Source organism: Podarcis pityusensis (assembly GCF_964106645.2).
Source record: "Podarcis pityusensis genome assembly, chromosome: 3".
NCBI lineage: Eukaryota > Metazoa > Chordata > Lepidosauria > Squamata > Lacertidae > Podarcis > Podarcis pityusensis.
Genome location: NC_138026.1, coordinates 83,877,682 through 83,889,988, shown reverse-complemented (window position 1 = coordinate 83,889,988; position 12,307 = coordinate 83,877,682). Strand labels below are relative to the sequence as shown.

Here is a 12,307-nt window from a genome sequence, read left to right as displayed (position 1 = left end):
GTTTGTGTAACTGAACTGAGGCCTGTGCCTCTGAGGCACCCAGTGCTGAGCTCTTCTTTCAGTTCCCTCCATGGAAGTGAGTTCACTTTACATGCAGTCATTGGGGTGTAGCACTGTCAGCACCGCCTCTCAAAACAAACTGGTAACTATACAGTCACTAGTTAAATTGGTCTCTTAAGATGTTTGCTGATGGGACCTTGCAGATTATAATCCATCTCTGGCAGGAGGTGCTTCCTGCAGTCTTGCTGCTGAAACTTTCAGGTAAAGGCCAAAGTAACTAGGAAATTTTCAAACTACTAGTTACATTGCTCTGAAGAAAGCTACTTGATTGATAAAGTGAGCAGTGCAACAAGTTGCTAAGCACTTCTATAGAAATTTTTTTTTCAAGTAGGGGGTAAGTATGACTATCTGTCAATCTATCTATCTATTTCCTCCCTTTTCTCCATGGCGGCATACATGGTTCTCCCCTTCCTCACCTTTTCTTCACAGCAGTCCTATGAGGTAGTTTAGGCTGAGCAGTGGTGACTGGCCTGAGGTCACCTAGTGAGCTATGTGGGCAAGTGGGGATTTGTACCCTGGTTTCACAGATCCTAGTCCCAACACTACATCACACTTGGATTTCACTGTTTTAACATTTTGATGATTGCTACCCTGGGCTCTTTTCAGAAGAAAGTCAGGATACTAGTTTAATAAATAAAATTAAATATTGAAGGAGGGCTGGTGGTTATGGGCTCTCTGAATAGCCTGATAGCAGTGCTACAAAAGTCATTTTGGCAAGTGTTCTAAAACGTCTGTTGAGGTGCTTTTTAAGAGTGCTATCTTATCTTGCACATCTTATCTTACGTCTGGACAATTTCTTATTCGGTATATTGATATGCCTCTCATAATGCCAAACATGCATGCAGTCCAGCTTCCATTTTTAAGAGAAATGTGCAGGCACTGATCTACTATAGACTGAGAAGCCAGAGGGCATGTTGAAGAGAGCAGCAGCATAACTATACCCCATAGTGATCCCATTTACCTGACACAGAGTTTCTGCCTTCATATTCTTTTTTTAAGTACTTTGCTCTACATATAGTTGGCACAGGACCCAGGTACTTAACCCAGGTACATGACCCTTTCTCACAGGTCTGCTTTAGAGGCTCTTCATTAGACTCTGCTACTGCCAAGGTGCTGTGACTGGTGAGGACCACAGATGGAGCCTTTACAGTGGTGGTGCCCCAACTTCACCATTCTCTCCCCCGGAAGGTTCATCTGGTGCCAGGTTTCTCTCATCAGCTCCCAAAGGAACCTATTTCCCCAGGCCTTTTGTCAATGAGATTGAATTCTGCTCTTTGTCTGTTATGTGTTTATCTCACTGTTTAGTGCTATAGATTTTAAATCTTGCAAGTTGTTCTGATGATTCTCTGGATTTGAAGAATGGGGTACAAATGTTGATTTAAAAAAATTAAAAGAGAGAAATTGGGTTGTATAAAATTTGTGGAGTTTTGAGCCGCTTGCTGCACCACCTAGCTTAACAGAATTTGGTTGGCATATGTCTGCCTCGAGAGGCAATGAAAGTATAGGCCTTTGCGGGTGAAGTCAAACTGTTGAAGAGTCACAGTGCCTGCTGTGGCTGTAGAGACAGGAGAGACATGTTTTGTTGCAGCTGGGGAAGATGAAGGTGTCTGGTGATGCAGATATACCATGGCGTTTTATCTCTCTGCGCACCTCCAAGTGGTCATTTCTCCTCTGGTCACTGCTATGGAAATACAATTTGACTCCCTGTCTCCAGGGCACTGCGGTCGTCTGCAAGGGATTCCCACACGGCAGGGTGGATGTTGCCAGCCTTCATGTCACGTTGCCAGCTTTTATGTCACATTTGCAGACATCGTTGTAATGCAGAGTTAGTCTGTCAATGGGCCTGGTGCCAGAAGCCAGCTCCCTGTAGAGCAGGTTCTTGGGGATGCTTCCACCTTCCATTCTGTGGACATGACCAAGCCAGCATAGATTATCTGCAAACCTGCTGGGAATGTGGGCTTGGGAGGACTTATATTTGTTTGTCTGTCCTGCCACATGATGCCCAAAATCTTCCTGACACTGTGCATGTGGGAGGCATTGAGGCATCATGTCTGGTGGGTGTAAGTTGCCCACGTCTCTACCATAAAGCAGTGTGCTCCACATGCAAGCCTAGTAGACCTTCATCTTGGTATTGATCATTAGCATCACATTCTCCCGTGCCCTTTTGGAGAGGCAAGACATTGCTGTAGCCACCTTGCCAATATGCTTGTCCAGCTCAGCATCGATGGAGAGGTTGCTGGTTATGGTGGAGCCGAGATAGACAAAATTGTCTAGCACCTTAAGCAAGTAGTGACCAGTGCTGATGCGTGGAGTACAGTCATACCTCGGGTTAAAGTAGCTTCGGGTTGAATCTTTTCAGGTTGCGTCCCGCGGCGAACCGGAAGTAACGGAACGGGTTACTTCCGGGTTTCGCCACATGCGCAGACGCTCAAAATGACATCACGCAGATGCAGTGAATCGCGACCCGCGCACGGGCAGATGCAGGTTGTGTTCTGCTCTGGATGCGAACGGGATCTGGAACGGATCCCGTTTGCATCCAGAGGTACCACTGTTCTGGCAACATCCTGACCCAAGATGTTGGTCTTCATCAGGGTGATGCTAAGGCTGAACTCCATGTGGGTTTGGGCAAAACAGTTGATGAGACTCTGTAGAGCTTCCTCAGAGTGCCCTGTCAAAGCTGTGTCATCTACAAACAACATCTCTCCAATAGGACATAGTTCCATTAATGCAATGATTTCCATTTCCACAGTGGAACTTGCCTTTTTCCTCTCCCCACTACACCCCTCATGCCCTAAATCTGCTGCAGAGCATGGGGGGACCCAGAGCAGATTAAAGGGGTGCAGGGAGCGGAAATTCAGTTGTGCAGCCAAACTTATTTGCACTAACAGAAGTCCTTGTTTGGATAGCACCCTTATTTTTATTTTTGTATTTAAAACCATTGTATTAAATATTTTTTCATAAGGAGATGCTTATTAAACTTGGCAAATACACCAACTAGGTCCAAATGAATACACCAGATCACAAATCTTTTAAAACAACCTTCATTTACATAGCTCAGTGTTACTATTGCTGTTAGGTAGTTCTCCAACTCCAGTTAAATTGATTTATTTTTTTAATTCTTGTAAACCAGACAGTGTGTAAGACAAAGGGGGGTGGGAATGACTATCATTTTGCAAAAAACACAAGATTTGGAATTCGCATTACAAGCTAATACAGTTCAAAAATAATACATGTAAGAGCTTGTGCTGTAATCCTAGATCTTTGAAAGCTTCATCCTGGTCCCCAAATGCCAGGTCATTTGAGGTGGCCCAGGGCTGTTTCATACATTACACTGTTGCAAAACTTTGTAACAAGGAGTCAATCCAATGATATTAAACAGCTTACTTGGGCAAAGTGACTGCTCATGTGGGTGGTGTGCATATTATTTGAGCTGACTGTTGGCTTTTCAAGCAGCTTCCACTCCCATCCCAGTTCCCTAACAAGTAAACTTGTTTACAGTGTTTATTTTATTTAAAAATATTTATTTCCCACCCTTCATTGTGGAGGCAGTTTTGGTGCAGGGTACATTAAAATTCAATCAACAACATAAAAATCAACATAGCAATGATAAAAAGAATACCGCATCTTAATAAGCAAGAACAAGAGAAAAAAACAAAATCCATCAAAGTGCTAATGTTTAGCAAATGCCTAAGGAAACAGATGTGCCTTCAATGGGTGCAGAAAACCTCAAGAATTGGTGCCAACTGTGTATTGGAATTCCCTTCCCTCCGTAGTCAGTGGTAGCTCCTCATATGTGTAGCTACCTCCCTACTGAGGTGCATCTGGCCCTGTTTCTCTATATATTAGGTGACTAATTAAGATGCATTTTTTCAGCTTGCATTTGGAGGAGGAGAGACTCAATCACTGCTGCTATTAGTAACTTTTTAAAGAGTGATTTGTTGTGTGTTTTTAAGGATTTTGTTATTTTATGCATTTCTATCTATTTGCCTGTAGTAGACTTCCCTTTGGCTTGAATAAATAAATAAAATTATTGTGTGCAGCATGGGAAGAATTCATGGGGAAACAGCTCCCATGCTGATGTAGTTACGTGCAAGTTAGCCTTTTAAGTTACCTAAATCCTGCTCTTTCATCTCAACTCAACATAGCTTTTAAAATAATGTTCCTCTTAGCAAAATTTCTATCTATTATTCCAGTTCCACTAAAGAAATACTGTATGTTATTCATTTTGCCACAAGATATTGGTTGAAAGCTCTGGAATGTCCTCTGAGGTAGGGTTGCAATATTGCTCCGTGGATATATTTCCAAAAAAGGTGCAAAACATTTTTCTTCTGGAGGGTATTGTGATGTTTTGGATTCTTCATTTTATAGAGGCACAAATAACACTAAGCAGGCAGGTTTAACTTTTATAAATAAGAAATAAAAAATGCTATGTTTCAGGATGGAAACCAATTTGTAACTGACATGGGCATGCTCAGGCTCAGATTATTTTATGATTCCTCTTTTGCAGTGTTACTTACACTACTGAAATGACACTGTCTTTCCCTTTTTCCATCATCTGCATTCCATGGCAAGTTAGAGGGAGTGGTTTTTAGTCCAGTAGATAGAGCAAAGCGCCTTGGAAACGCCTGATAGTGTTGTAGGAGCTGTTTGTGCAGAAACATCAAAGACGGCTTATCTCTTGCTTTTCGGAAGCTTTGGCTCAAACATCACTTTGCGGGTATTATGTCATTCATGCTCTGGTGTTGATTGGGTTTTTCCCTTCTCTTTGCTTCTAAAGGATGTTTTATTGCTCAGTCAATTCATAACCTCTGAGGGAAGGATGCTGCCCAGGAGAGTCACAGGCCTCTGTACGGAAGAGCACAGAAAGGTTGAAGTCTGTGTGAAAATGGCTCATCGAGCAGGTAACTTGTTTTGTTTGGGAGCTAACTTCAGTTTTTGAGGCTTCCTTGCGTTGGAATGCATTACATGCAAAAACTGGGCTGCCAAAGATAACTGGGACTCAGCGACCCTATAATGATCAAAAGGATTTGCCCATCCTGAGTTCCTTGCTTCTTAAGAATGCTTCCCAGACTACTGCTTTGCAATGCCACAGAGTGTCAGTCCAACTATGATTTTCTGAGTAGTTAATGGCTACCTGTTACTGGTTAATTAAACCCTTCTTTTGATGCATATGACAACTCACAATGAGTTAGGCTAGCTAGGCAGTGGTGTAACATTGTAGAGCCCATTGATTGTTTGGATTTTGAATCCTGTTAGTGCTCCAGGTATAACAGAGCAAAACAGCAGCAGAGCTGCCAGGAGCCTCCCCACTGCCCCTCTTCTCCTTACGTTCTTTGACCTTAATACTAGGCAGGCTCCCATATGCTGTGTGTGAAATAAACCATTCAGGAGGACACAGAGGAAACAGACTCCTGTTTTCTATATTGGAATGTTGCCCAGTATGGCTAGAGATTTACCATCAGCAACATTTTGATACATACAGGGAGTCTAGAAACCAGTTAGGTTGCAGTTATTTTGCAGTATGTCAAACAGATCTCTTTTTTGAGGAAAAAGAAAAACACTGCTACAGTGAGATGTTGAGGCTTTTAGTTTTGGACTAAGAGAGAAACTTGAAAATTTTGGTCAGTTTTGGTGACGTACTTTGGTGAATAGATGGAATCTGAGTGAGGTTTCTATTAATAAATGTGTTAGTGATTTTTTGCTATGGCAACTCAAAGCAACTTACAATATTTTAAGCAAAAACAAACACATACATACATTAAAACTAGCATTTTAAAAATATAATTCTATTTAAATAATAATAATAATTTGGGGATTGGTATATTACCTAGAATAGCCTGTGGCATCCCACTCGGGGGGGGGGGGTGTATGTACTTTAGCTGTGATCTTATGCATACATTATCTACTCAAACTGACATCTCAATCTCTCCCCCTCCCCGACCCCAATTTTTAGGTTTGCTGCCAAATCATAAACCTAAACTTCCCGAAGGTTTTGTTCCAAAAAACAAGAAACCAAAGCTCAACAGGTCAGTTTTCCTCTGAAAACAGGGGTGTTGTTGTTGTTTTCAGAATTAGAATGCATGGAGTGAAGGCCACAAACTTATTCATGAGCCAGACCTTATAATGTAACATCTCTCAAAATGGGAAGCAGGCCTTTCTAGCCCTGGGGAGGAGAGAGCGCAAGCAGCCTCTTTGTGCTATGTTGGTGATAATGTGACTGGATTTGTTGAATGAAAAGAGTGGAATTGCCAACTGCTGACTGGTGCAGGCCTGGTTGCCAAGTGCTTGAGGTGAACTGGAGCAGAGAAATGAGATATTGAGGGCTTAAGACATGGGCAGGGGATAAGTTTGAGAAATGCTGCAGACAGGTTGATATTTCCATTCTTCATTTTTTTCACACGAACGAACCTGCTTATATTGACCTTGTAAAACGTGTGTGTGTGAGAGAGAGAGAGGGAGAAGGTGCCTTCTTTATCTTTCCTCTCTCTCCCATTAATTCTCTTGCCTACTGTCAACTTTGAAGGAGCTGAGTGCCATTTAAGAAAAATGGAGCTGGGGAAAACAGTCGCTGCCGTCTTCTGTGCTGGTGTGAGCTTTGAAATAGACAGGCTGTCTAGGTATTGGCAGTGGGTGGTGGACGGGACAGGAAGGAGGAGCTCATTAGATTTGTTGCCCTCTTTGTCCTGTGCCTGTTCCTCTTTTGTCTACAGTTTGTAGTTCACCCGCGGTTTGCCCTTCCTCTGTCGCACTCTTCCTTCTCCATCCTGCCCTCCCTCCTTGCCAAGCAGCCCCTTGCCCCTTAATGGGGGAACTTAAACCCCCTGTTGCCTCTTTTGCTTTGCTCTGTGTTAAGAGGTGCTAATCCCCTATTTATGACCTCGCCTTCTGTTTCCATGGGGATGTCAAAGCAGTTTATGAAGTTCATATTAGCAAGCTGTGGGGTTACTAAAGGCCACAGGCACGTTGCTTGAGAAATCAGAGGCTCCAGGCTTTCAGCACAAGATGCCTCTTGCAGTGTGGGCCTAGCCCTTGGTAGTCCATTTCTCTTAAGATGTTGTGCCATAGGCCAGTGTTTCTCTCTGAAGATCATGTTCTGTGCAAATATTGGGGAAGAGTCTAAGTGTGGCACATGCCTGAGGTTTGAAAAGGAAGACTCCTGCCGCTCCACAGCTTTGCTTTCAGAATATCAAATCTGTATCTTGCAAGTTTCACACATTGATTTATTAACTCCAGGGTGACTCACTGCAGCTGTCAAATAATGCCTACTAGATGAAGGCAGGAAGTGATGAATTCTAGTCCCCTGCCCCCCTCCAAATTTGAATAGGCAAAAGGAGTAGTCGCTCTGTCTGGCATCACATCTACAACAACGTTAGTTTTGGTACCCCTGCTTCATCTCCTGTCCTTGCTTTCCTTTGCTTTTCCCACCACCCAGAAGGAATCTGGGAGAGATGGGGGTAAGTGGGGAGCTCAAGGAGAAAGCCAGAAATGGATCTGGCAACAGAGCCAGGCAGCCAGGGAGAAACAAGGGCTGATAGTTGAATGTGGAGAAGGCATTATTAGGGTGGGATAGTTAAGGAAAGTAGGTACTAATATTTATGGGGGCTGCTTGGAGTTCTGCTTTTTAGGAATGCTACTCCAGTTCATCAGGGTATTGTCTCTGTCGGCTGGAGGTAGAAAATTCTGCATTTTTGGAGCCTTGCCATGTCTCAACCGCTACAGCAGTGTTGAGGGGTTTGGCTCTGTGCCTACCCCCACCTGTGCCTCCCACGTTGATCTCTGGAACAGCCAGTGATGCAAAGGACAGGAGACTTTTTAACCACTTCCTTTCTACAGCCCTAGGGGGGTTAGGTCATGACACTCTGTCCAAACTGCCATGTCCCATTTTCTTTAGAGCAGCTTCAAAAGAAGCAATTTTGTTTAAGGTACAGGCCCCAAGCTTGAAAGTTGCCGTGTTCAGCTCTGCTGCAGTCTTGTTTAAGTACCTCCATCTTCGGTGCTTCTTGCTTCCACCTGTAAGACTTACATAATTTGCAATGTCATAAATCACAGTGTTTAAAAGGGGGAAGAGTGCTAAGTGACTGGGTCTTCGGTAGGAAATAGAGAGACATTTTCCTGCTGAAAAGAAAAATCAATATTTTGGGGACTTTCATTTCTCTACTCCTCTTGGTCATCTCATCTGCCATTACTGCCTTTGAGCTACTAAGTCTTGAAGTGCCATCAATTGAACAGACCACTGCAGGTCTTTAGTATAGGAGAAATATTTTTTTTTGCTTTGGAAACACCAGATCTCTTAGCTCAAGGCTTCCTTTAGCATAGCTTGTTCAGACTTTTCAGTTTGCTTCTCTTCTCCAAGCAAAAGACAAAGGAAACAAAAGATGGATACATCTGTTCCCTCCACAGGTGGCTTTGCCTCACACATTGAGCCTGTTCTGTCCATGGTGATCAAAGTAGCTCCTTGAAAATGCAGCAGGCTCCTCATGCTTACTTGAGTTAGCAAGCAGGTCCTTCATCTGAAATGCCACCATAGAGTTCTGAATATTTCTCCAAGGAAGAATTGGAAAAGTGACAGAAAAGCTGTGCAGTGGCTCTGACTTGACTGATGGAGTCCCACTGGTTACAGCTTGACTAGATTGCCTTCACACAAACACAAGAAAATGACCTTGGATGCTTTTCAAAAAGAGTGGTCTTATTGTGGTTCCATTAACACACTTTTAATATACAGGAATATATTTCCCAAGATAAAGTTAATTAAAGTTGAAAGGGGGTGAAGTAAGCAAATCCCTGATTAGTGTGTGTGTGTGTGTGTGTGTGTCCCACCCAATCATTCCTTTCAACAACACCCCCCAATGATCTCACCATACATTAAAACGAATTGACCCAGAAAGCTGTTTCCTTAATAAATCGCCGTCCTGTGTCTGGTAGGCAGTTTCTGCGGGGTCCTTATTTGCAATATGAACAAATTGTTCAGTAGGAAGATGTATCCCTGCTCCCTTTTCTTTATATGTACTGAGAGAAGAAGGCATAAAAAGCTTAATCAGAAATAACAGTTCATGAGAAATGGTTGTCTAAAAACGTTATAGACTATATATTGAACATGTTCAGATCTTGTGAGAGCAGCTTGTAGTGCTACCTGAAAAATATCAGAACTGAGAAATTTCTCCCACTAGAGTTTGTGTGTCTCAGATCCTTTATTTCATTCACACAAGCATTCAGAATTTTCCATCTTACCACCTCATAATAGGACAGGAATAGGTTTTTTTCTTTCTTTTTTTCTTTTTATTCTCTCAGAATGAAAAGTCAGGCATACAGAGTGTGTGACTTCATGGGAAATTCTGCTTTACCATGTAATGGGTAAATGGTTACTTTAACCTGAAGGCCACTTTCCATGCCCATTTCCCCCTCAAAATTCTTTTCATTGTTCCCCCTAAGCAAAGAGATAAGTAACCCATTGAGCTGTCTTTGTCTGGCCTGGTGCCCTGACTGTACAAAAGCTTGGAGTTCTCTCTCATGGGACAGTGGGAAGAAGCTGGCTGATATCAGATGGCACTGACCAACCAACTGGGCTTGGGGGTAAATGATCTGCTTGAAAACAAGAAAAGTGATTCTGAAATGGAAAGGACCAAATGACGAAAAGTTCAGGCTGTATCTATAATGCAAGCGATAACGTTCAAGCACCAGCCCCCAAACCAGAACTCCCAAACCACACACATCTTGCAGCCAGATGCTCACAGAGAATTACCATCTACATGAAACCTCAGATTGAGGTCATTTAAAGTTTTGTAGTGAGATACCATAAGTTTATTTTATATCACACCTTACTTCCAAGGAGCTCAGCATACAGCTCTGCTTCTCACTTTCATGGGGTTTGACAGTCTCCCTCACCATTCACAATGCTGAGTGTTTAACCAGGCTCTGGAGAGTGAGATGAGTCCAAGGTTTCCTCCAGTGAAGGTTGATGAATTCCATCCCCTCCCCATTCCAAATTTGTGGCAGAAGCCTGACATTGTTTTTGCTCTGCACTTGGCAGGTGCAAGTACACAGCAGTAACAAGCCTCTGCCTACCCTCCTCAGCTCCAGGCTGGAGAGGATGGTGCGTCGGTTTGCACTATGGGCTCAGAGCATTCTCCCTGTTACACACTTTCAGGAATGGAGGTAGAGCAAGCCAACACGCCTATAGCTCAGAGCTATAGATGGGAGCTATAGCTCAGAGCTATAGATGGGAGGCAGAGGGGTGGGGTTTCCCTCTGATCCTGACAAGTGCTCATTATCCCTCGCTGGTGCTCTGGTGGCAAAAATGGATGAACCTAAAGTGTTGAGATTCAGGACCGACAAAAAGAAGGACTTCTTTGCATAACAAATCATTAACAACAGAATCTGCTACCTCAAGTTATAGTGATTGCCATCCACTTGAGCAACTTTAAAATGGATTAGGCAGATTCATGAAGGATAAAACTGACAATGGCTAGTCATGATGGCTCTGTACTACCTCCAGCGTTGGAAATAGTATGCCTTTGAATACCAGTTTCTGGGAACATGAGTGGGGAGAGCGCTGTTGCATTCATGCATTGCTTATGCTTGCAGTGGGCGACCTGATACCTATGGCAACAGAATGCCGGACTGGTTCGGCTGCTGGCATGTTATAGTGGACAGCCCTCCGCCCTTCTCCTTTCATTGTTTGTCCCATAATGGGAATGGCTAAGGTGAATAGCAAACTTTTAAAAAGATGTGATTTCTGTGTAGAAACTCCTATAGTTCCATAAACCAAATGTTAATATGTGCATTTGCACATTCCAAGGATTTCTATAAGTTTCTAGCTTAATGATTCCCAAACCTTTTTCTCCATAGACCATTTGAAAATTGTTGAGAATCTTGACAGGCCACTTAGGGATTTTTTTGCTTGTTGTAGCAATTTTAATGCACTGTGATAGGTGCTTTATAATTTTAAATTGTATTTTTACAGACAGGCTGTGGGTCACCTGAATGAAGCTCAGACCACCAGTGGTTTACAAACCGCAGTTTGGGAACCCCTGTTCTAGGCTACTGAAACTGTTTTTGTTGTGTTCATCTATGTTGGTGCAGACCAACTATATGTTAATGCCATTATAATGTTTCGAGCCTTGTTGAGCCATTCATAAAAATTGGCACGGGGAGGAGGGGAGGGGTAAACACTTTTGTACCAGAATCAGTTTGGCAAGTATTAGCAAGCTTTCATATGTTTATGTTCTTCAGTTTGGACATGGTATCTGATCAGTTGTAGTTGTATTATGATGGGCTTATAACTGAGACATGGTGACTGGTCCAAGAATAGCCTGTGAGCTTCATAGGCAAGTGGAGGTTTGAACCCTGGTCTTCCAGATCTTAGTCCAACATTCTAACAATTGCTGCCTAGCTATTTTACTTGCATGAAGTTAAATTCATAATTGCTGTAGATGGTAAAAGTAATACTCATTGTATCGGTGGATGTACTAAGACCATATTTGTATATTGTGCTGTGCTTCTCTGAAAACAATAGAAAGTACCGTATTTTTCGCACCATAGGACGCAGTTTTTCCGTCTTAAAAACTAAGGGGGAAAGTCTGTGCGTCCCATGGAGCGAATGCAGGGGGGGAGGCAGTCAGGAAAAGCCCCCAAGAGCCACACACAAGCTTCGTGCGGCTCTTGCAGGCTTTTCCCCAGGAGGGAGAAGGGACTGACGCGGTCAGTCAGTCCCTTCTCCCTCCTCTAGAAAAGCCTTGCGCAATCTCTCCGGCCGGGGGGAGGCTGCGCAAGGCTAAAAAGGATGCCTGGGCAGCGAGCGCGATCCATCCCCTCGCTGCCCAGGCTTCCTCTTTAGCCTTGCACGCCTCTCCAGCCGTGGGAGGCTGCGCAAGGCTAAAGAAGCCAACTTTTAAAAAATCTCTCTATCTCTACCTCTTTTTCTTTTTTCGTCCTTTCTCCACCCCCTTCTTTTCCTCTGGATCAGTGTTTTTATCTAGATTAACGTTTTAGTTTGGAGGGGGGGATATTATAAAAAAGGAAACTTTGCAGCTTTTATTTTAGTATACAATAAAAACAGATTAAACAAAACATAAAAGGAAATAGCACAGAAGAAGAAGAGAAAAGGGAAAGCCATTTACCAGAGGTAGATCTTAACCCTTGCCTCACCTGGGAGCTGGGCAGGAATTCCCTTGGCTTAAGTGGGGTGGGGGGAGAGTGGCAGGTAGGGGGGTACCTACCTAGACACTGAAGCCACATGTCTCTCCAATGA

At 43.3% G+C, this 12,307-nt stretch overlaps 2 protein-coding genes across 4 annotated transcripts in view; one reads left to right on the top strand and one right to left on the bottom strand.

Moving 5' to 3' along the window:
* Positions 1-12,307, bottom strand: part of RSPH9 (radial spoke head component 9) — a 50,070-nt gene that overhangs the window by 12,694 nt on the left and 25,069 nt on the right. The window lies entirely within an intron of this gene.
* Positions 1-12,307, top strand: part of MRPS18A (mitochondrial ribosomal protein S18A) — a 31,453-nt gene that overhangs the window by 13,653 nt on the left and 5,493 nt on the right. For all 3 annotated transcript variants that reach the window (XM_081000333.1, XM_081000331.1, XM_081000332.1), the window contains exons 4-5: positions 4,838-4,961; positions 6,014-6,086. In XM_081000333.1, the coding sequence (XP_080856459.1) occupies positions 4,838-4,961; positions 6,014-6,086 (197 nt within the window). The remainder of the gene's footprint in view (positions 1-4,837; positions 4,962-6,013; positions 6,087-12,307) is intronic.